This window comes from Sinocyclocheilus grahami, unplaced genomic scaffold, assembly GCF_001515645.1.
Source record: "Sinocyclocheilus grahami isolate Dianchi unplaced genomic scaffold, SAMN03320097.WGS_v1.1 scaffold259.1, whole genome shotgun sequence".
NCBI classification, from domain to species: Eukaryota; Metazoa; Chordata; class Actinopteri; order Cypriniformes; family Cyprinidae; genus Sinocyclocheilus; species Sinocyclocheilus grahami.
In genome coordinates, this window is record NW_015505438.1 from 713,456 (window position 1) to 737,055 (window position 23,600).

At 36.1% G+C, this 23,600-nt stretch overlaps 1 protein-coding gene across 1 annotated transcript; it reads right to left on the reverse strand.

The window, feature by feature from the left end:
* Positions 1-1,358: 1,358 nt before the first annotated feature.
* On the reverse strand, positions 1,359-22,762 carry LOC107599022 (formin-binding protein 1-like). The gene is made up of 16 exons (XM_016290510.1): positions 22,447-22,762; positions 20,564-20,679; positions 17,916-17,972; positions 16,332-16,521; positions 15,230-15,292; positions 14,764-14,868; positions 12,122-12,136; positions 9,526-9,654; positions 9,259-9,405; positions 6,807-6,945; positions 6,134-6,378; positions 5,892-5,906; positions 5,622-5,731; positions 4,814-4,946; positions 4,540-4,681; positions 1,359-2,861 (listed from the first exon to the last, which is right to left on the reverse strand). The coding sequence occupies exons 1-16, from the start codon at positions 22,519-22,521 to the stop codon at positions 2,683-2,685; spliced, it is 1,860 nt and encodes a 619-aa protein (XP_016145996.1). The 5' UTR covers positions 22,522-22,762; the 3' UTR covers positions 1,359-2,682.
* Positions 22,763-23,600: the final 838 nt, after the last annotated feature.

Genomic DNA, 23,600 nt, shown 5'->3' on the forward strand with positions numbered 1-23,600 from the left:
AATCAAAGCAGGCAGGCTTTATTTCACAGATACCGAATGAGAATTACAGTGTGACGCTTCAGTTTTATGGGAGTTAAGTAGCTAAATAAGGCTAAATATTTCATACATTGACTGTTTTATGTTTTATGATAGAACAACAGTAATATCCTGTGATGCAAACTACTGGACTTTCAAATTTGACTGTTTTTGGTTTGAATATTGGATGAAACATTTACATGATTCATGAAACTCATAGCTGAATGTGGCGAGACAAGAAACATTTTGCCATTTTGTTTTCAACATATTGTGCACACATTCACTACTAATTGTATTTTAAAATGCAGTTCGTTCAAAATAGTTCAAATTAATTACAAAACGTTCTTTGATCTTGTTCTTTTCCCTTAAATCCATTTGAATCATTTACTTAAGTCCTTAAGATAAAACATTTTTTCAAAGGTCTTTTGCATGGTTGTCTTTGCTTTAAAACAAAGTACACTGTAAAAAAATCAATTACTTCAGTCTTTCTACTTAAAAAAAAATTTCCCATACAATTCAATGTGTTACTTGCCATTTCTTTGTACAAAAGAAATACATACATACATAATTTTAGTTTGCAGTGAAAGTGAGTGGCATTTTCTTTTCTTTTATGGTTTTTCTTGCAAGCATCAACTATTACTAATTTGAATCAGCTTACACACCATTTGTGATCCTGGACCACAAAACCAGTCATAAGGGTCAATTTCTCAAAATTGAGATTTATACATCATCTGAAAGCTGAATAAATAAGCTTTCCATTGATGTATGGTTTGTTAGGACAATATTTGGCTGAGATACAACTATTTGAAAATCTGGAATCTGAGGGTGCAAAAAAAATCTAAATACTGAGAAAATCGCCTTTAAAGTTGTCCAAATGAAGTTCTTAGCAATGCATATTACTAATCAAAAACTAAGTTTTGATATATTTACAGTAGGAAATTCACAAAATATCTTCATTGAACATGATCTTTCCTTAATAAAAGAAAAATCTATAATTTTGACCCATACAATGTATTTTTGGCTATTGCTACAAATATACCCCAGCGACTGAAGACTGGTTTTGTGCTCCAGGGTCACATTTAGCTACAAAGTTGGCTAACAGTTTACATTTATAACAAGGGTCTAGCAGGGGGTGCAATGAAGTATATGGGATAGTTAGGGTATTTGTGAAATAATATATTGTATCCGGAATCTGGATTAGATTAGATTTACCAAATTAGCTGAAAAACAGTTTCTGGAAATTGTACTGTGGCAGTATGGGAAAAAATTTGATTCAGGTGTGATTCAATTAATCTGTGAAACACTCATTTCAGCCTGTCAAAACAGGGCAGATGCAGAAGAACGCAAAAAAGAAACAAAAAATCACACAAGACATGTTAGAGATGTTGCACAAGAACTCCTGTACAATCGTTGATTCACAGACAGCAATGGGTTAAAAACGTTCAGTAAACCACGGAAGCTCAATGTCAGAGCGCAGCCCCACTATGAAGTGTGAATTAAAGACAGGGACAGTATAAAACCATACAAAATTCTTCATATATTTAGCTTGCGACACTATCAAGCATATTTAACAGCTGCTGATAAAGCTATGGACAAATGATGAATCTGATAAGCAGCAATAAATAGCCTGTCTGGTTTTATAGCATGCACATAGAGCGGTATTCCTGCTGTAAGCATTTCTAATACACACTGCGACGACCACCTGGAAAATTTTTATTTAACTTCACGTTAACTGTTAGTTTTCCATGCTGGTCAGTGTATGAATAACATGCATCTTTTGAATTATTGCTTCAACGCTCACTACACTTAAAAGGCATCGCGTTAACTATGGGTTCATGAGTATATTTTTTTACTTCTAAAGTTGATCTTTTTTTTTTACAGCACTAAATGCAAAGCTAGCAGAAGTCTCAAAGACGCATGCATTAATTACTTAAGCGCTTCACATTTAATGATATGCACTGAAATTGAATGTGGGGAAAGAAAACAAAATCCTGTTTATTCAGGATTTTCTGAGGTACAAGGATGTACACCAAAGTAAACGTACCTGAGAAAATATTCTATTCCATCTCTCAAAAGCAAAAGATTCTCTCAAGTCAGACATTTCGACGTCTTAAAAAATTATTATAATTAAAAACACATTTTGACTATAGTTCAAATGCAGGATTGCTGCTTATTCTGTAGCTTTAAGGTCAAAATACTAGTAAGTAATTACTTTTTATTGCCAGAAGGTTTCAGAATATTTGACATTTTCTAATCATTTCATTCTTAATCTAAAAGTATCTGATTGCTTGTAGATCATTAAAAATATGAGCATGAGTATCTACATATCTTGGTTATAGCAGAAAACCACCATAATGCCAAGCTATAATGCTAAATATGAACATGATATGTTGGTAAAGCAGCCATTTCCATCAGATATATCAAAATTACACAGCAGCTGTCTTTATTGCCTAATTAACTGTACCCTTAAGGATGCAGAACTTGTTTAACACTGATAAGGTCTAAGGGAGCAATAATTAAAAACGTAAATAAGGACCAAAACAGAGAAATGACACATGGCATCTTGAACTTGTAAAAACAGGAAGTGCGCTGCTCAATGAGAACGCTTTCATGATGTTCTACTGTATGTACAGTTAAACAGCGTTCCGGGTGTTCAGTGATGTGGGATTATATGTATGTCATAGCACCTTTGGCATTCATGTCCAAAAAGAGTTTGATGTAGGATGTGGGCACGTATCCTTCCTCATCCTCGTTTTTGCGGACACGGGTCCAACCGTCACCCTTATCCTCCTCGATTACGTACAACATCTCACTCTCGGCCATGGATATGGTACCTTCGTTCTGACCTACAGACATAATAACTGGCAATGTGGGTTTCTAAAACAAGCATACCAACTTATAAAAATTACAATAAAAAAAGTTATTATTTTTTAATTCTAACTTTTATTATTATATCAGCCTTGTATGGCTGTCAAAATGGCTGAAAAACTAAATTCGAATTTTGTACTTAAATATTATCTATATTCGAATTTAAAAGGCATAATTTCAGTTAGGGGGAAAAAAGCTTTTAGCTTCTCGAGACCACAAGAGGGCGCATCGAGCAAAATATTACTAATGCATGTTTCTTCAAAGCAATAAAATAACACGGCTATCTTTGAAAAAAGTGCATAATGTTTAAAATAATGCTTATAAACCATATATAATTAATTAAGTTGCTTAAACAATTAGAAACAAAACAGCATCATGTATGGTATATATATATATAGTATAACACAAAGGACCGAAAACCAATCACAAATAGTACTTTTTTCATTTAAAAGCATGAGATGCAGTGGGATGGGGAAAAACCGCCATAAAGTCTCGAGACATGTTTTTTCAAAGTTGAACTTTCATTAATTTTACATGGCTTTCTAAACATGCGGCTCTCTTGTGCGAGACACGAGTGCAACGGTGATAGAAGACCCTCTAGAAAATGCGATAAAAATGCATTCCGTGTGAATGGCCTGGTTTCAGTTTTGATGCAAACAACATTTTCTCCGCATTCATACGGAGCCCCGCACATGACATGCAAGGAAAAAAAAAAATTGTGTGCATGATTTACTAATTCGTTCCCTCGATGTACTAAAACATGCACACAATTGCTATTTCGTTCCCTCGATTTCGTTCCCTCGATGTACTAAAACGTGCATACGATTACTATTTCGTAAATAGTAAATCTACCACACGATATAGCCTACTATTTCTTTCCTGCATGACATGTGCGGGGCGCCGTACTTTCATCCTAAACGACTTACAAAAAGTAAATAATAATAGTGTAAAAAGGTGTTTTTACTCATTTTTACAATTTTTTTTAGCTATTTTTGTTTTAAAAAACAAGTTATTTTTGTAAGTTATTTTATTTTCAGTTAAAAAAATTGTTTTTATAGTTTTTTAATTCATTTATTTATTTTCAGCTTTTCATTTTGTATATTTTTGCCATTTATCCATAATACATTTTCTACATAAATTTAGCGGCAGTCAAAAGTTTAGACACACTTACTATGTCAAATTAGTTTTGTAAACAAATAGAAATTGGATTTAGTAGACCGAAAACTTATTTAAACTTATTATCCCAAGAATTGCAAATATGCTCCAGAACCATTTAACAATCATAAATTCCTGACATAATTTTTAACTGATTTTCTTTCTGGAAGATGATCCAGTTAGCCCTGAACACCTCTCCACACAACCATTCACACCTCCAGCAACCCCCCTCTCCCCCACACCTGCACGATTATACAGTTAATGTTAGACTATCTCATATGAGGTTATCAAAACAAGATCAAGTATTAATAGCATTAAACAGCAAGTTTGTTTTTTGACTTAAGTCCACTTGTAATGTTAGTAATGTAAGTTTAGCTAATGTCAAAAAGTTCAGAGATGCATCCACAGTTATTTTGAACATGAGCCCTTTAAAGACATGTAAGTGTCAGTCATATTTATATCATCCCATTCAGTTCATCGTGTTTGGTAGCCCTGCTGTCTAGGGACTGAAGTACCTCTCTCGGTTTTGACCGTAGTTGTTTGTAAGAGGCGTGTTGCCCTGCGAGTCAAAATGACTGCTCTGTCTTCTCTGAGACTCGGATCCCTTTTCAAGTAACTTCCTCTCCACCTCCGTCAACCAGCCCTGAAAACAATTTGTAATCATTAATGATCAAATAGCATAATTTACTTTCATTATAAGTCTTTTGGATCTCAAAATCCATATTTTAAACCAACTTTTGAAGGTATCTGAGGACTGAATTTGTGGGGGCCTCACCTCAAATTTATGTGCCTCAAGCTGCAATTTTTCCAAGCTTTGTGTTATTTCTTCTAACCGTGGATCTACACTGTCTGGATCCCCCAAGTGAGGATTCTTAATGTAAACATCTTTCATTTTAGTCAGGGCATCCCTGCAAATAATTACAAGAAGAAGAGTTAGTACAAACAAGAGGCATGTGCATATGAACTGCACCTTGTTGCATCTTGTCTGGTCATGTATATTACAATTATGTACGCTATCATTTTAAAGTTTGGGGTTGGTAAGTTTTTTGTTAATGTTTTTTAAAGAATTCTCTTATGCTTGTCAAAGCTTAATTTATTTGATCAGAAATACAGTAAAACATGTAATATTGTGAAATATTATTACAATTTAAAATAACTGTTTTTATTGATCTCACATTTTAACATGTAATTTATTCCTATGATGCAAAGCTGAATTTTCAGCATCGTTACTTCAGTCTTCAATGTCACATGATCCTTCAGAAATCATTCTAATATGTTGATTTGCTGCTCAATAAATATTTCTTATTATTATCAGTGTTGAAAAAAAAAGATTCTTTGAAGGGACAGTTCAAAAGAACAGCTTGTAATTGTAACAGTACGTTAAAGTGTCTTTACTGTCCCTTTCAATCAATTTAAGGTATCCTTGCTGAATAAAGATATTCATTTCTTTAAATAAAATATTACTGACCCCAAACTTTTGAGCTGTAGTATATGATATTAACAATTTGGTGCATGATGATGAGGTATTTGGCAGAAATAAAGGCTGATACTATTACCAGCATGGCAGCTACTGGATGATTTACCTCTGATCCATCTCTTTCTGGATGTCCTTGTTTATGTCATTGAGCTTGGCTTGTAGTTTCTTCCTCCTCTGCTCAGGGGGCAGATGACTATAGTCCTCCTGGCCTGTTCCCTGCAGACAGACATGCCAAAAGTTTGACTGTCAAACCTTATTTACATATATTTAAATTGTATTTTTCTTCAAGCGTTGAAACTGGAAAAATTGTCAAATAAAAATACAATAAAATTGGTCAAGCCAAAGTCTTGTGGATTTTATAGCAAGTCAGACTTACCAGCTTTAGAGAAAGCTGTGAATGTTAAGACAAGAAAGACGTGTTAGGGGAAACGGTTAATACACACAGTTATGTAGCTGTTAAGACAGAGATGCTTAGGATGGTGTTGATAAAAAGCATGAAAACAAGACATGTTACACATCCACACATCACTTTATAACCAAACTGAGCTGATAGTGCTTTATCCTTCAGAGTCGTCCAATCAGATCCACATGAAAGACACCGAGGTCTCGTGAACTTACCCCACGTTTCAGGCTCCGCAGGCAGTGCATTTTGTGTTTGGTGCCCATGAAGCCGTTGAGGCGCTGGCTGAGGGGCTCCTTGGGCTGCTGTGGGGACTGGGGGCCGTTGGGGAGGCCGTCCGGGGACGGGGATGTGGGGGGATGAAGGTGTGATGGAGCACATTGAGAAATGGAATGGAGGAAGACAGGAAGAGAGAAGATGAGCAGAGACAAAATGTCAAGGGCACAGAAAATGTTCAGAAATTCTTGCATTACAAAAAAATCATTGCAAACTTTATTAAAGGGAATGCACATCAGTTTTTTGTAAAAAAACACTTTCTTTTATCCAATCTAAATATTTCCAAGTTTAAAAGTCTGGTGCCATCAAAACAATAACTAACATATAATCCCGTCTTAATAATGGCTGCAATATAACAAAGAGTGAAAAATTTAAGGGGGTCTGAATACTTTCCGTACCCACTGTATATATATATATATATACACACGTGGCATCCATAACCCTATTATTTTCTACAGTTGGATGTTTTTATGGCGGTCTACTTCATATGGCCAGCACACTATCTCTGAAAGCACACACACACACACATACAAGCACACACACACACACACAGTCCAGAAGCCACAGAGAGGCTTAAGTCTTTGTTGCTAAGCCACTTCAAATCTGCTGCAAAACCCAGCTCGTATGAGTCAATTAGTGCTGCGGTGGAAATGACTCCCCATCTGCCATATTTGGACAGGATGGCGATGGCCACATGAGCGCTGGATGGGGATTTAGCAGATGAGACAAACAACAAGCACATCCGCCCCGTTAGCTGCCAGCGATCCCCCCGCAGGTGTAAATTATTGATGGTAACCTGGACGACGTCGCTCCATGACGATCACCGCTCGTTAGCTTGTAAGTGGGCCAGCGATAATCACAGAAATCCAGTCAGCATTTTGAACTGGTATATTATTCATCTGCTGGCTTCATTTGGAAAAGTTAATTCACCCCGCAGCTGGAGAACTCTGCTTTTACAAATCATAGTCCTATCTGTGACGCAGTGCATCAATAAGTTAATGCATTGAATTATTATTTTCCCGCTTATTTCCTCTTCCTTTTTTAATTTTTCACTTTTTCAAAAATTAAGTATACTACCGTTCAAAAGATTTTGAGTTTTTTTTAATTTTTATTAGCACTTTTATTCAGCAAGAATGCATTAAAATGATCATAAATGATCGTAAAGACATTTATGATGTTACAAAAGATTTGTTTAAAATAAATGCGGTACATTTGAACTTCCTATTCATCAAAGAACCCTGAATAAAATGTATCACGGTTTCCAGAAAAATATTAAGCTGCACAGTTGATGATAATAAGAAATGTTTCTTGAGCAGCAAATCAGCATATTAGAATGATTTCTGACGCATCAAGTGATACTGAAGACTGGAGTAATGATACTAAAAATGCAACTTTGCATCACAGGAATAAATTAAATTTGAAAATATATTCAAATAGAAAAGTTATTTTAAATTGTAGTAATATTATACAGTATTACTGTACTTTTGATCAAGCAAATGCAGTTTTGATGAGCATAAAATCATTTTTAAAAAACATAAAATTTTACTAACCCCACATTTTGAACGGTAGTGTATAAAAAGGACCAAATGAATTACAGCTTCTTGAATTATTATTTATTTCCTCTTCCTTTTTTAATTTTTCACTTTTTCAAAAATTAAGTATACTACCGTTCAAAAGATTTTGAGTTTTTTTTTATTTTTATTAGCACTTTTATTCAGCAAGAATGCATTAAAATGATCATAAATGATCGTAAAGACATTTATGATGTTACAAAAGATTTGTTTAAAATAAATGCGGTACATTTGAACTTCCTATTCATCAAAGAACCCTGAATAAAATGTATCACGGTTTCCAGAAAAATATTAAGCTGCACAATTGATGATAATAAGAAATGTTTCTTGAGCAGCAAATCAGCATATTAGAATGATTTCTGACGCATCAAGTGATACTGAAGACTGGAGTAATGATACTAAAAATGCAACTTTGCATCACAGGAATAAATTAAATTTGAAAATATATTCAAATAGAAAAGTTATTTTAAATTGTAGTAATATTATACAGTATTACTGTACTTTTGATCAAGCAAATGCAGTTTTGATGAGCATAAAATCATTTTTAAAAAACATAAAATTTTACTAACCCCACATTTTGAACGGTAGTGTATAAAAAGGACCAAATGAATTACAGCTTCTTAGAAACTGCTGATTTTTATGGACAGGAATTAGTAGCACAGATATTACACTTCAGATTTAAAGGAACACTCCACTGTTTTTGAAAATAGGCTCATTTTCCAACTCCCGTAAAGTTAAACAGTTGAGTTTTACCGTTTTCGAATCCATTCAGCCGATCTCCAGGTCTGGCGGTGGCGCTTTTAGCTGTAGCTTAGCATAGGCCATTGAATCTGATTAGACCGTTAGCATCTCGCTCAAAAATGGTCAAAGAGTTTCTATATTTTTCCTATTTAAAACTTGACTCTTCTGTAGTTACATTGTGTACTAAGACCGACGGAAAATGAAAAGTAGCGATTTTCTAGGCCGATATGGCTAGGAACTATACTCTCATTCCAGCAGACCATTTTTGAGCGAGATGCTAACGGTCTAATCAGATTCAATGATCTATGCTAAGCTAAAAGTGCTACCGCCAGACCCGGAGATCGGCTGAATGGATTTGAAAACGGTAAAACTCAACTGTTTAACTCTAGGGGAGTTGGAAAATGAGCCTATTTTCAAAAATAGTGGAGTGTTCCATTAAGTAGTAATCAGAGTCTAAGACTGATTTGCAAACCTTTTTGACAGATTCCTTAACTCAAAAGAGTCATTAGTTCAGGAGCTCAGATGATCACTGATTGGGCATTGAGTACATGTATGTGTGTGTGTTTTAAATAAAAAAACAATTCTTAACAAGAACCTCGATTCTCATCCACGCCGATAAAAAAAAAGTATTTTATGGCTTTATAAAAGATTTTCGCTGAATAGGATTTTCCGGGAGTAGGCTGATCAACAGATGGCTACGTAATCTGGAACCATGGTGCATTTTCAGCACAAAGGAGTCGCAGCACTTAACGTACCATTTTAGGCTCGATGGATTCAGCTGCCTTGGTCATGCCATCCAGACACTTGCTGACGATGGGCAATACTTTATGTTCGACCTCGGTGTACACCCGCATGCTCTCCCTCACCCTGCCCACCCGCCTCTCCTCCATCTCCTGTATCCTCTGCAAGACACATTTTGACCACATTATGAACACTCAGTATGGTCCATTTGGCATAAAAAGGAACATATTTGTCATTTATCAATATTAGAATATTTTACTTTGACCGAGAGAGACTCTCACCTGAAAGATATGTGGTATAAGCGTGTAGTAGTGCTCATGTTGGTCCTTGTTGAACTTCTGCAGGTAGGTCAAGTACTCATTTTTACTGTCCTCTGCTATCTGATGCCTCATCTGAGCTTGCTGTTTCGCCTAGATAGACAGAAAACAAGAGACAGACAGCAAAAAAGACATCAAGATAATTTCTACAAGGGTGACATCAGAACATAAAGGGCAAGGACTGACAAATAAAACGATCACCTTTATGACATGACACAAGTCAACAAACACTGAGAGTCAATTAGCAGATTACAGAAAGATATAAGCATAGCCTGGTGTCAACTTCAGATCGATACAGTCAGTGATCTACACACTTAACCAAACACTCTGGGCAAGAGTGAGAGAAGACAAACAACGCAAACATCACAAATCAAACACAGAAATATAATCAACTGATGTACTCAGGGAAAATAACACAACTGAAGACCTATGTTTTTCAATAATTTATTCAGCAGATTTGTGAGTCATAGTGTCTTTTTTCAGTAGACAATTTCATTCAGATATGAGTATGAGATGTAAATAATTTACTTTACACAATGCTTAGTATGTGTCCACTCAACAATACATGAAAACAGAAAATGCGCCTTATCCAATAACAAGGTCGTCGGTTATTTTACAGCTGAACGGATATATGGTGGTGTCAGTACAGTTATTTATATAAGCAGAAGAAATTGTCAAATGATGCTTTAATCACAAAATGGTGATATACTGTATTGTCTATGACTAACCTGACTAGCTACGACTATGACTAGCTGTGAGGCAGCTACATAAATATTTTCACTTATAAAAATGCATTTATAATGTAAAAAAGTTTTAAAAATAGCAGAATAATAACGTCAACTTTTGATGTTGGTAAATTAAGTAGTAGTAATTGTATATTTTTCATATATACACACAAGGGGTGTAACCGTACTGTTCTCCAGCCACGGTTCAATTTAAATCCGACAAGGCATCTGTAATATGGTTTGTTAAAAAAATTTGAAAATTCGTTCCCATGTTTTAGTAAACAGTGGCCATGTTGTACTAATCACTTTTAATTAAATCAAAACAAGGAAACAAATTAGTACAACATGACCACGATTTACAAAAATATTTTTTTGTCCATTCATGTGCAGGCTCTGTAGAAATGGAAGGTTGAATGTATTGCATTGTGGGATATCTCACTTATTGTGCTCTAATTGTATATGGCACACTTTGGGTAATGTAGGTTGGGTACTCCATTACATAAAAACAAATAGTATGAGTAGTATGGTAGTATGCTATAGATGAAGAAAACTTTGACAAGAGGAACATGGTAGTGTACCAACAGTATGTGAGAAAACAAACACACATACACACACAAAAATGACAACGAGTGTTCAACATTGTTCCAAAACAAAAGACAAAATGGTTCAAATTAATTGCACCAGACATCCATTCATCATGCATACTAACTAAACATACAGCAGACCAAAAAAGCATTTGGACGCTTAAAGGGTTAGTTCACCCAAAAATGAAAATTAGCCCATAAATTACTCACCCTCAAGTCATCCTTGGTGTATATGACGTTCTTCTTTCAGACGAATCCAGTCGGAGTTATATTAAAAATGGTATTTGATCTTTCAAGCTGTTTAATGCCACTCAGCAGGTGTTGCATGCATCAGTCCAAAAGCAGTTAAATAAAATGCGCCCATCCATTAAAAAAAAGTGTCTCACACGGCTCCGGGGGGTGAACAACTTGAGGGTGAGTCATTCATGGCCTAATTTACATTTTTGGGTGAACTAACCCTTTAAGTAAACCGCATAAATTTGTGAACGTCATTGCATTAAACACAAAATATAAATTCAAGATGCATATGCAAAATAGTTAAGAGCTTTTCTCAGAACTAACTTTACTTACTAAACCATTTGTGCTCAATGTCTTTTAATCAGCTGGTGTTTTGGTGCTTTTTTAACTAATTTAAAATTCTCCTCAAGTAACCACAGTCATAGTTCATCACATTAATTATGAACATGTTCCACTAAAATTTTACAACCACAAAGTGTCACAATATTTTTTTCATTAATTGTGAACAACTTATCTATAGTTAATTATTTAAAACTTAATAAACTGAAATCTTTGCTTGAAAAGTGTGCTTCTGCCACTTAATTTAATGCAATGAAATTCATTGATTTTTAAGTGTCAAAATGCTTTTAGGGGGCAACTGTACATAAACAACTGCATGTACATGAACCAGACAGTGTGCACAGACTCTCAGACTCAGGACTTTTTGTGGTTGACAGTAAATTGTGCGGTAATAGCTATTGATTTTGTGAAATCAGTCTCTGCTGTAACCCTTACAACGTAGCCCATTTTCGCAATCGTAATGCATTTTAACGTCTTCCATGTCAAGTCTTATTCTGTACATTTGTACAAGGTGAATACAGGAAAGATTTGCTGCAAGCATAGACGTGAACGCAACAAAAGCTAAAAACGAAAAACAACGAAAATTACGACAAACACTCTTTGCTTATATGGGTAATACACCGAACAAGTTGACAAACTCCCCACCGACAAAGACGACTCTTGGATCAAACCTACCTTGAGAGAACACCGCTTTAAGACATGTTAAAAAACAAAGACAGAGTCGATTAATGTCACAGACACACTAATAACAGAAGATAATTAAGACATCTACACATGGGCAAAACCAAATCCAAATCTGTTCATTTGGCCTTAGATTCAAAACAAATGGCTGCTGCCATATTAGTTGTATTTGTTTCCTATTGTCAAAGCTACCTTTTTTTTTGCGGCGTGTGAGCTTATTACTTTCATTAATGAACATTTAAATATTAATTTCCTAATTTATAAGATTCAGAAATTGCATTTTTATATTTTTTAAGTATTTATAATTATATAATTTTTAGATGGCTTAATAAATTGTAAGTAATAATAATAATTCATTACATTTATATAGCGGTCACTTTTCTAGGCACTCAAAGCGCTTTACATTGTGAGGGGGAGTCTCCTCATCCACCACCAGTGTGCTGCATCCACCTGGATGATGCGACAACAGCCATAGTGCACCAGAACGCCCACCACACACCAGCTTATTGGTGGAGAGGAGACAGAGTGATGAAGCCAATCAGTAGATATGGAGATTGTTCGGAGGCTATGATGGTCAGAGGCCAATGGGCAAATTTGGCCAGGATTCTGAGGTCACACATCTACTCTTTTCCAAAGACATCCTGGGATTTTTAATGACCACAGAGAGTCAGGACCTCGGTTTAACGTCTCATCCGAAACACGGTGCTTTTTGTCAGTATAGTGTCCCCGTCACTACACTGGGGCGTTAGGACCCACACAGACCACAGGGTGAGCACCCTCTGCTGGCCTCACTAACAGCTCTTCCAGCAGCAACCTAGTTTTCCCAGGAGGTCTCCCATCCAGGTACTGTCCAGGCTCAACCCTGCTTAACTTCAGTGGGCAACCAGTCTTGGGCTACAGGGTGATATGGCTGCCGAATTACACACGTGCGTACGTGCGTGGAAAGTTTCCCACCGGTTAATCAACGTGTGACAACACCGGTATCACCGTTGGGGAGGGGGTGTTAATTCGTTTTAGTTTCCCTCTTTTCTTCGCTTTCAAATGGCTTGTAAAAGTGCCGTGCGCATTTTACTTTCACTTTCAAATTAGCGGCAATTTAATTGCCACAATTCGGCGTCAAGCAATTGTTCGTTTGAGTTTTCCCTCTTTTCCTCAGATTTCTTGGCTTTCAGATAGCTTGAAAAAGTGCTGTGCGCGTTTTACTTTCACTTTCAAATTAGCTGCAATTCGGCATTGATTCAATTCAAGCAACAACGACATTAAACTCAGAACTTTTATTAGCAAAACGAATAAAAATACACCATACATAACCTAATAAAATAACAAATTACTTGGGCTACACAAAGTTTAAATAGATATATAAAACTGAAAATCAGCAAACACAGTGGAACCAAATAAATAAGAAACGAATGTTTAAAAAAAACAGTCAATAGGCTTATCAAAATCTAAAATATTGCCAAACAGGCGCCTTTGCATTTTCTTTCTAAACAATCGTCTGCCATCGTCTTGTCTTTTTCACCTCACTCTTGTCAGTCAGCTCGACTCACTCTCCTCACGTGATAAATAAAATCGGACTCCTGCTTGTTCACGCACGGTTCGGCACGCTGCATTGAGCGTTTCGTTTTTAAAAGTGTCTGTCCGCGGTAGGCAAATGACGTAACCGGTGTTGCCGGTATAACCAAAAACGTGTGTGTGTGTGTGAGAGAGATTCAGCAGCCATATCACCCTGTAGCCTGTAAAATATATGAATATTTTAAAGAATATTTTATTTTATAATAAATATCTATATATTTTCTCTGAAATAATGATTTGTTTTCACAAAAATCACTTAATCATTTTGTATCGAATGACTGAAACAGACCGTTTGAACTGATCCAAAGAAATGAAACAACTTCCCAAATCTAGCGCTGTTTTTATATGCTGTAAAATTGAAGTTTTAACTTGAAACACAATAAAAACATCTCTGTCTTTACACTCCAATACTAGCAAGTAGCAAATCAGGGAGAGCTGCCGACACTAAACTAATTACCATAAAATAAAATTCATGAAGTACATTCATCTCAATATTCTCAATGTTGCATATTTTATTAATTAAATTCAGCCCGATGTTCATACTAAAGCTCCAGGTAATAATTTTGTTTACGTATTTCAATAGAAAAGATGGTACACTGTTTAAATTTTAAAAACCTGGAATTGAACTGGAAATTATTTGGTTTGTTTGAATAAAAAATATATGATATATGATCTGTTTTAAGCATCTGCCTAATCACCCCAATGCCACAAACCCCACCCCCCAAAAACAAAATCAACATTAGCAGGTACCAATATAATCACAGATTTTTTGGGGCTTACTGTCCGACTTCCCTTTGAAAAAAAAAAAAAAAAGGTAATTTTCTGCAATACTGGGAAGGTACTGCAAGGTAGGAGCAGGTGAGGTATAAGGTATGAGGAGGGCAGAGTCACTCTAATTTTCAGAAAGTCGAACTCGACATTGGTTATATCAGCATCCGTCACCACCGCCCCATTCCAAAGAGGTATCATCCACACAGACTCACAGAAAAGGATGAAAGCAGTCATGGAGAATGAAGGGTTTGTGATGGGATCTGTCTCTTCTCACACACATATATGACCCATACCTTTTCCACATCTGCTTTAGTCACGTTTATGTCGGCGTCCATCTTGTCAAAGTAATGCTGAGCGCGATCCGCTTCCTTACAGTCTCGCTCAAATCTTCTCTTACTCTGAAAGAGAAAAAAAAAAACTTACATTATGAGAAATTAACATTTTTGATTTTATACCAATACATACTGCTGAAAACAAAATGTCATGTGACTGTCATGTGACTGAAAAATGTAGTTCAACTTGTAGCAGTGCTACTTTTAGTTCGCTATTCTATATTTACCATTAGTTTTATATTTTTTTATGTATTAAAACATATAGCAGTGACTTTTACAAGCATCTGTGGCTCATTTCACACAAGTGTTTATTGTACAAGGCTGCCCAGTTCTAGCTCATATCTTAGACAGGTGATGAAAGAGAGGCCAGTATCAGGAAAAAAATTTGAATATTCACACTATGTTCTGTTCAGTTAAACTGACTCACCGATTCCAGCTGCTTCCAGGAATTCTCAATGTGTTGTTGCGCTCTGCGGCCATCATGGAAATGCTTGAGGAAAGAAAAGACAAGAAATAGATCTAAAATTTAGAACACTACTGTTCAAAAGTTTGGGATTTCTCTTAAATCTCTTTTGCTCACCAAGCGTGCATTTATTTGATGAAAATATAGTGATATTGTAAAATATTGTTGCAATTTGAATATATTTTAAAATGTAATTTATTCCTGTGATAGCAAATCTGAATTTTCAGCATCATTACTCCAGTCTTCACTGTCTAAACTGATCCTTTAGAAATCATTCTAATATACTGATTTGCTGCTCATGACACATTTCTTATTATTATTTATGTTGAAAACAGCTGTGCTGATTAATATTTTTGTGGAACTATACATTTTAGAAAGTTAAAAAAATAGGAAGTTTATAAGAATAGTGTTTTTTTGTTGTTGAAAATGCAAAGAAAATGTGCACAACTCATTGTAAAAACAAGCACATAAAACAAAGTTGCAATGGAGTCTGTACCTCTGAGGGTTAATAAAAACAGCACAGAACATAACCATGGATAGATTTCAGGGCTCCAGACTAACATTTCAGAGCAGTGGCACCAGCACCACTAAGTTCTACAGATGGTGGCGCCAGGAGCAGATTTGGTAGCGCTGGGGGTGGTGTGCGGGAGTATTAAAATATAGATCATTTAATCATAAAATTACTATTGTTTTGCATTAATAAGTGCAGTTACGTTGCATAATATATGTGTGTACATGTCACGGCTCACTACTGTGAGGAACACGGAACGAGGAGACGCAGAGTTGAATTAAAACTTAGACTTTAATAATATCCAGGGAAACACATGTAGCAAGGGTTGACATCAACAATTCCAGATAAGGGAGAACAGAATGGGCTAGAACTCAAATAGGGCAGAACCATGGCGGAGCAGGGGACTCAGGAGGCCATGGCAAAGCAGGCAGTTCAGGAGGTCCTCTGTGACCTTAGCCAACTCTTCCAACACGGCCACGGACATATGGCCCCCCCCAAAATTTTCTTGGGGAAAATGAGGAATTCTGGAGGGCGCTCTGGAGGTGCAGGGCCGACTAACTCGGGGGAATCAGGAGACGAAGGAGACCCAGGGGACGATGGAGAGCAGGACGGGACCAGCGGATACGAAGGAGAACTTTCTGGAGCGGATTCTGGGGTGAGGATAGGAGCTGAGAACTCTGGAGGTAGCGCCATGTCCAAGAGCGCAGAGTCGGCGGCGGCCGGCGGGCCTGACGGCAAGCTGGTTCTGGATTGGGGATGGACACTCTCCAGACACCGGAGGATCCCTTCCCTCCAGCTCAGTCCAGTGGTGTCTGGGAGGTCCACGGGGCAATGATAGTTGGCCCCGATCCAGAACAGAGAGTTAATTGTGGCATCGTCCAATGCCGTAGTAGCGGCGAGCCCGCAGAATTCCCAGGCGAACTCTATGAAGGGAAGATCCCTGCGGGCTAGAGTAGAGAACAGAGCGGCTATTTCCATGGCCGCGGAGAGAAATAGGAAAACCAAAAAACTTTCAAAAACGGAAAAGAAACACGGGGAGGAGAGACGCCGCTCACTTATTGTTGGTCTGGAATTCTGTCACGGCTCGCTACTGTGAGGAGCACAACGGAACGAGGAGACGCAGAGTCGAATTAAAACTTAGACTTTAATAATATCCAGGAAAACAGGAAAACACACGTAGCAAGGGTTGACATTAACAATTCCAGATAAGGGAGAACAGAACGGGCTAGAACTGAAATAGGGCAGATAACGAGGGGCAGACAGGTGATGAGGATAACTAATAATGAGAAACACCTGGAACTAATAGAACTAAATGGGGACAGGAACAGGAAGGACCAAATAAGGACAAACAGGAACTAAACGGGAACATACACGTGGCAGTATATTTATTATGTATATATAAATACACACATGAATGTATATATTTAAGGAAAATATGTTATGATTATACATATTAAATATATTTATATATAAATTACACACATATAAATACATACATGTAAATATTTTCAAAATATATACTGTATGAGTGTGTGTATTTATATATACATAATAAACAGTACACACACACATATTATGTTAACCAAAACTTTTATTTTGGATGCGATTAATCGCGATTAATCGTTTGATAGCACTAGTATATACACTACCAGTCAAAAGTTTGGGTTAGATTGGGTTAGAAATTAATATTTTTCTTCAGCAAGTGTGCATAAAATTTATATCAACAACACTGATAATCATGATTAAAGTTTCTCGAGCAGTACATCAGCATATTAGAATGATTTCTGAAGAATTGTGTGACACTAGAGACTGAAGTAATGCTGCTGAAAATCCAGCTTTGCATCACAGCAATAAATTAATTGTTTTATATGTTAATATATTTTAAAATGTATTTTAAATTGTAATAATATTTCACTATATTCCAGTTTTACTGCATTTTTGATCAAATAAATGAAACCTTGTTGAGCATAAGAGACTTCTTTCAAAAACACTGAAATCTTACAGACCCCAAACTTTTGAACAGTAGTAAGACATAAACTGTTTTGTGTAGGTAAATTTGAAACATCATTAGTAAATGGCTACATTAAGATATCAAAATACATGTGTATGATTTATATATGCCAAACTGTTCTCACTCACTTGAATTCCTCCTCCTCTTTAGAGTTCTTCTTGAGCTGATACTTCTTGGACAGATTCCTATAGTAAGAAAAATAAGACACTTTGTTAAAATGTTAAAACACTTTATTCTATAAAGTAACTATAAACAAGTAATATGTAAATTATGTTTGTTTGAACCAGCACAACAGTGGCTGAACCAATGGTGTGAGTTTTATCTGTTTGTTCAAACAATCGCAGATAGAAAGAGTATTTAGTCATTATTTTTGCAATTATGTTTGGTAAGTGGTGCATAAATTGCACATTTAAATAGGAATGAATACATTGTTTAAAAAAAGTTACTCTAACATAAAAAAACAGCAATTTAGCAAACATTTCTCCCACCAAAAAAGCAAAGACATTTCACTGATTTCAAAGGTGTCTTTGTTTCCCAATAATTTGAATGAGTGAAATTGTGCACGTCAGTGACAAATAAGATCTAATGGTGCTTGTGGTGCAACGCGAGACTGCAGTGCAAACAAAAGCTAATATTGTCACCATCAGAATAATCGTATCATCCCACTAAACAAGGCGTCCGATTCATGAGGCTGACCTTTGTCAATCAGAATGGAAAACTGAGTACAGGAAGACGAGAAATGACACAGTGAAAATGAGAAAACCATTGCTTTATACATGAATATCATGTGATTAATTTCAAGAGGGCCTATAAATGGCTTAAAATCAATTATGATGGTGAGAGCGCATGCTGACGGTGCCGCCCCATCGATGCTTTTTCCTGCAGCTTTCCTTCACTCTATCTCTCCCTCTCTCCGCACACACCCAACGCTACCTCCCAGGAGTCTGACGTGTTGCTAGGCAGATCACCATCTTGCAGTTTCTTGACAAGACCCCACCGATGCAGTTGCTTTATTGTCTGCTAGTTTCCCTACGATTGGCCTAAATGGGCCGCCCTATGCGTCAATATGCAACGGCAAATAGGAAAAAGGTTGATAAAGCCATAAATAAATCCTCATTAGAATAACCCAACCCAGTGGTTTTTAAAGGACTATTATTCTTCGGTCAGACAGATCCATGTCGATGCCGTTTATCTGCTAACATGTGCTTAGCGCTTAATAAATCTTTCACCCATGGCTGCGATCTGAACACAAAAAAAAGCCTCTGGGAGATGTTGTGAATTAAAGACTCTTTCTTGAGAGCAAAATACAGTCTGACACAGTTATTAAAAATAACAACAATGCACGCACGGATTGAGCGAACGGCTACGAAAAGAGGATTTTCTCTTATGTGATCAATTCTTGAGAGCAAAATACAGTCTGACACAGTTATTAAAAATAACAACAATGCACGGATTGAGCGAACGGCTACGAAAAGAGGATTTTCTCTTATGTGATCAGAAAATACAAACAGAAAGGGCCTGTTTGTTGCATGGCGAGCAGCGCCGCTGTGTGCGCCGGTTTCTTATAAACGCTGAGGTTTCTCTGCATATGTCATGATGCTGGTAAGTCATCCGGTGTCCTCAGGGTCATCATCTCCAGTGGAAACTGCTGCTTAATAAACTTCCAAAATGCAGCCAGCAAGAAATATTACAGAATCAGTGGTAGATAACAGAATGTGGGTCAGAGCCATGGAAACCCAGTATCCATGGTAATACACGTCGGACATGTGACCCGTTTTATGTTTGTTCTCACTGACATAATACCTTGCCCTCATAAAACACCATCTTTTTGAATATTTGTATGCTTCAGTTGTCATTTACTGTGAATCATACGTTAGGCTGGTATCTGGTATATTCAGACTGAAATAGTAAACTGATACATTACTGACAGTTAAGTACTCTGCTGATACAGTGATACACAAATCTGTGTGGATCAAAATAGTATTTAATTCACTGGATTATTCAAAAATAGCACACATGGTTCATTCATTTTTTTTTTTATTGAATTTCCACCAAAAATAATTATAATATATACAAATACTGTGGTTACACCGCTACAAAATTCTATTATTTATTCATATTTTATTACATTCAGAAAATATTACTGATTATATTACAACAAAAAACTGAGTTGAGCTGGATAATAACACTATTGTTTTCTGAAGCGGTTTCATAATTGATGAACTTTGCAACGTTGACAGTTAATGAACTGAAGTGAATCAACACTGAATCTGAATTGAGGTAATTGAATTTCCACCAAAAATAATTATAATATATACAAATACTGTGGTTACACCTCTACAAAATTCTATTATTTATTCATATTTTATTACATTCAGAAAATATTACTGATTATATTACAACAAAAAACTGAGTTGAGCTGGATAATAACACTATTGTTTTCTGAAGCTGTTTCATAATTGATGAACTTTGCAACATTGACAGTTAATGAACTGAAGTGAATCAACACTGAATCTGAATTGAGGTGAATAATGACACTATTGTCTTCTGTAGAGTTGCTTTACAGCTAAAAATTGTTTAGAATTGATGCATTTTTAAACATTAACAGTTACTTTCTGTGTATTACTGTGAAAAAAGCTGCTTTAAAACAATCTGTACTGCATAAAGCACTATATACAACTTCAACTGACAAAAAAATGAGCATCTAATTCATGATAACATTACCTTATCATTTTAAGAACTACAAATATGAGCCACAAATCTGTTTTTATCTTACCTGATCTGTTTAGCATAGCTCAGTTCAATTTCAGACCGTTCCTTCACAAACTTGGTGTAGCGCTCCAAAAACTCAATGCCCCACTGAGTGTGTTTCTCTAAATTATCAAACTGATCCTGCAAAAGACAGAAAAACATCAGACCGAAAGTTAACATATGAACGACTAACCATTTCGAGCGCCTCACGTTCACATAACATTGACAAAATATGAAATTGCAGTGAAGGTAGAGTGCCAACAGAACACTTTAGGAGATAAAAATGATAGATTTTGCATTGATGGATTTGATAACTGTGAAAGAGGGCCCAAAGGAGAGAGCTCAAAATACCCTCAGAATCAAAGTCATCCCATATCATTTCACCAGTTTGCAGAATTCTCTGACACTGGCAACGTGTCAGATCCATTATTCAGCACTGCTGGCCCTCCAGCTGTAACATGCCTAATGCTTATCGCTATATACACAGTACAAACTTCATCCATCACAGAGTATTTCACTTGTTTTAAAACTTATTAACCACTAGGTTACTGCAACAAAACATATTGATCTGAATCTCCTATGGCATCCATAATATAGCTTTTAGAGCATTTGACCATTTAAAAAGTCAATTTAAATAATGATCAGTCTATTACTTATTATTATTAGTCATTTAACTATTTCATCCACAGTCAGCAACATTTTCAATGTCTGTAACTTTGTGTTTAATGCACAATGTCTTAAACTTTAATACAGTTAAGATGTCAAATTAAAGTATTTTAAAAATCAACTTTTCCTTAAACTTAAGTCATTGTCAACTACAAGGAGCATTGTTGTCATAACCTACTAATGTATGAATGCTGTAATTTAGTGAGGTTGTTCAAATACCTTTTATACCATCCCATACCAATCCTGAGATATATATATATAAATAACTAAAAATATGATGATGGAAGGCTTTTAATGAAATTAAATGAAAACTTGCTGATTCAGATGATACAAGTTCTGTCACTTAACATCCATTTACATGACTACTAATCAAATTATATATAAACTTGGTTTTAGTCCTATAAATCCTTTTAAAATATAACCCTCATAATATTTTACAAAGGCTTACAAGCTTCTACTGTCACCTGGTGAGGGTGGTGGCCATGTAAAATGATTTCACCCGTAACTTATTTCTAATTGGTTAAACTGCTGATGTTACAATTTACCCCATATTACCACATTCCCTGGTCTCTTCTACACATATTACAACAAATTAAGATTAAGCGGAAGCTTGCAAAGTCTAAACTTTTTGGTTACCAGCCCAGATGTTTAACCACAGGCTACACAACCTGAAATATTTGATCATACATTATAGTGTTGTTACTAGGTTAAGGTTGCATGATGTTACAGCCAACAATGGACAGTCTTGAAACTATTACATATTTAAGATCATAATAGAAGTGCGGTGCAACAATATGACACTATTACTTTATTACATACACATTGCAACATCAACGCTGAAAAAAGGACATGCATGGGATGGGGAATAGCCTGTGCACCTGCTCCAGCCCCATTCACTCGCATGTGGTTAGGGCCAGTATTAGCCCAGGATTGTTGCCATCCAGGGTATTTAGTCAATGCTGACGGCTAATAATTGCCTTAACGAGCTTTAGAGACCATGCATTTGCTTGCATTCAAATATCTAGACGTGCATGCAAAAGATTCGGTGCTAAATGAAAGATTTCTGTAACAGTAGCTGGAAATTGCGGTCTGCATCACTGTAAAATGGGTGGTGCGGTGGGCTATTTATCTGTCACTAATGGGCATATGCATGTTACTAATGGAGATCCTAAACATTTTGTGCACTATGTTGCTTGATATCTTTCAGATGCATTCGCCTCAGTGTCTCGCGGCTGTACTCACCCACAGCTCCGTCCCCCAACTGCAGCTCATGGTCTCGAGGCAGTTCCTCCGCGATAATCCTCTGTTCGAATGCATGCGTGATTCTCGCCCAGGAACAGCTTTCGGATAAGAAAAATTATACTAACTGGTGTAATACCAGCATATACCGTCAAGGATGTGTGCCTCGATCGGCGAGACCGTCCGTTTTCACCTCCGCATTCTGTAAATTGCCGATGAAACTGGAAATGAAGATAATGCCTATGTACTCGTGCATTCACGCGCCTCAGACAGAGCTAGACGCCCACGCGCAGAGCAGAGCAGCACGCAGCGCGAGATCCACCTCACACCAGTTACTCAGATAAACTGCTAAGTGTATGTGTGTTAGTGGATTCATGCGACACATTCGAACACGTTAATGGGAAAGGACATTTTCAAATGTTTTATTTATTTATTTATTTTTCATTTCATTTCTTCCTTTGTCCCATTCCAGCTGTACAAATACTTACGTTCTTTTTTACTATCTGATTTCTAGTTAGTTCTAGTTTATCAAATGCCTCTATGGTGTACAAATGTGCTCTTGTAAAATAAAGAAAAACAAAAGTTCAAAAATAAATTCAAGAAAACATTTTTAGCAGTACTTTCTAGTTTTATAATAATGTGTAACTTATAACAATTTAATAATAATAATACTTAGCGTTATTATTATTATTATTATTATTACATAAATATATTAATAACGATGATGATGATTATGATGATAATAAAAATTGGGACAACGTAAAAAGATAGCTTTCTTCTATAATATAATAGGCCCACCTTTTTTTATTAAAAACACTAACGTTTTAACATTATATTCTGCTTATCAGATCATTATGTAGTGTTCACTTGCATTTAAAAATGGGGGGAGGGGGGGGGAAATTATATATCTTTTCAATGGACGCCTGAAGTACGGACCTGTAGTCGAACCCCCTGGTTCTAAAGGTAATATTTTAACATTTTAAATACTACTTATAAGTTATAAGTCTTATTAAGTCAAGTTAAGTATATATAAGTTCAGTCTGTTTATTTAGTGATCAGTGGCTATTTGGAACTAAATAAAATAACACCCTAAATTTAAAAAATGAAATAAAATGACAAATGAAATAATGATATATCACCTTTGAAGTGTTTAAAAA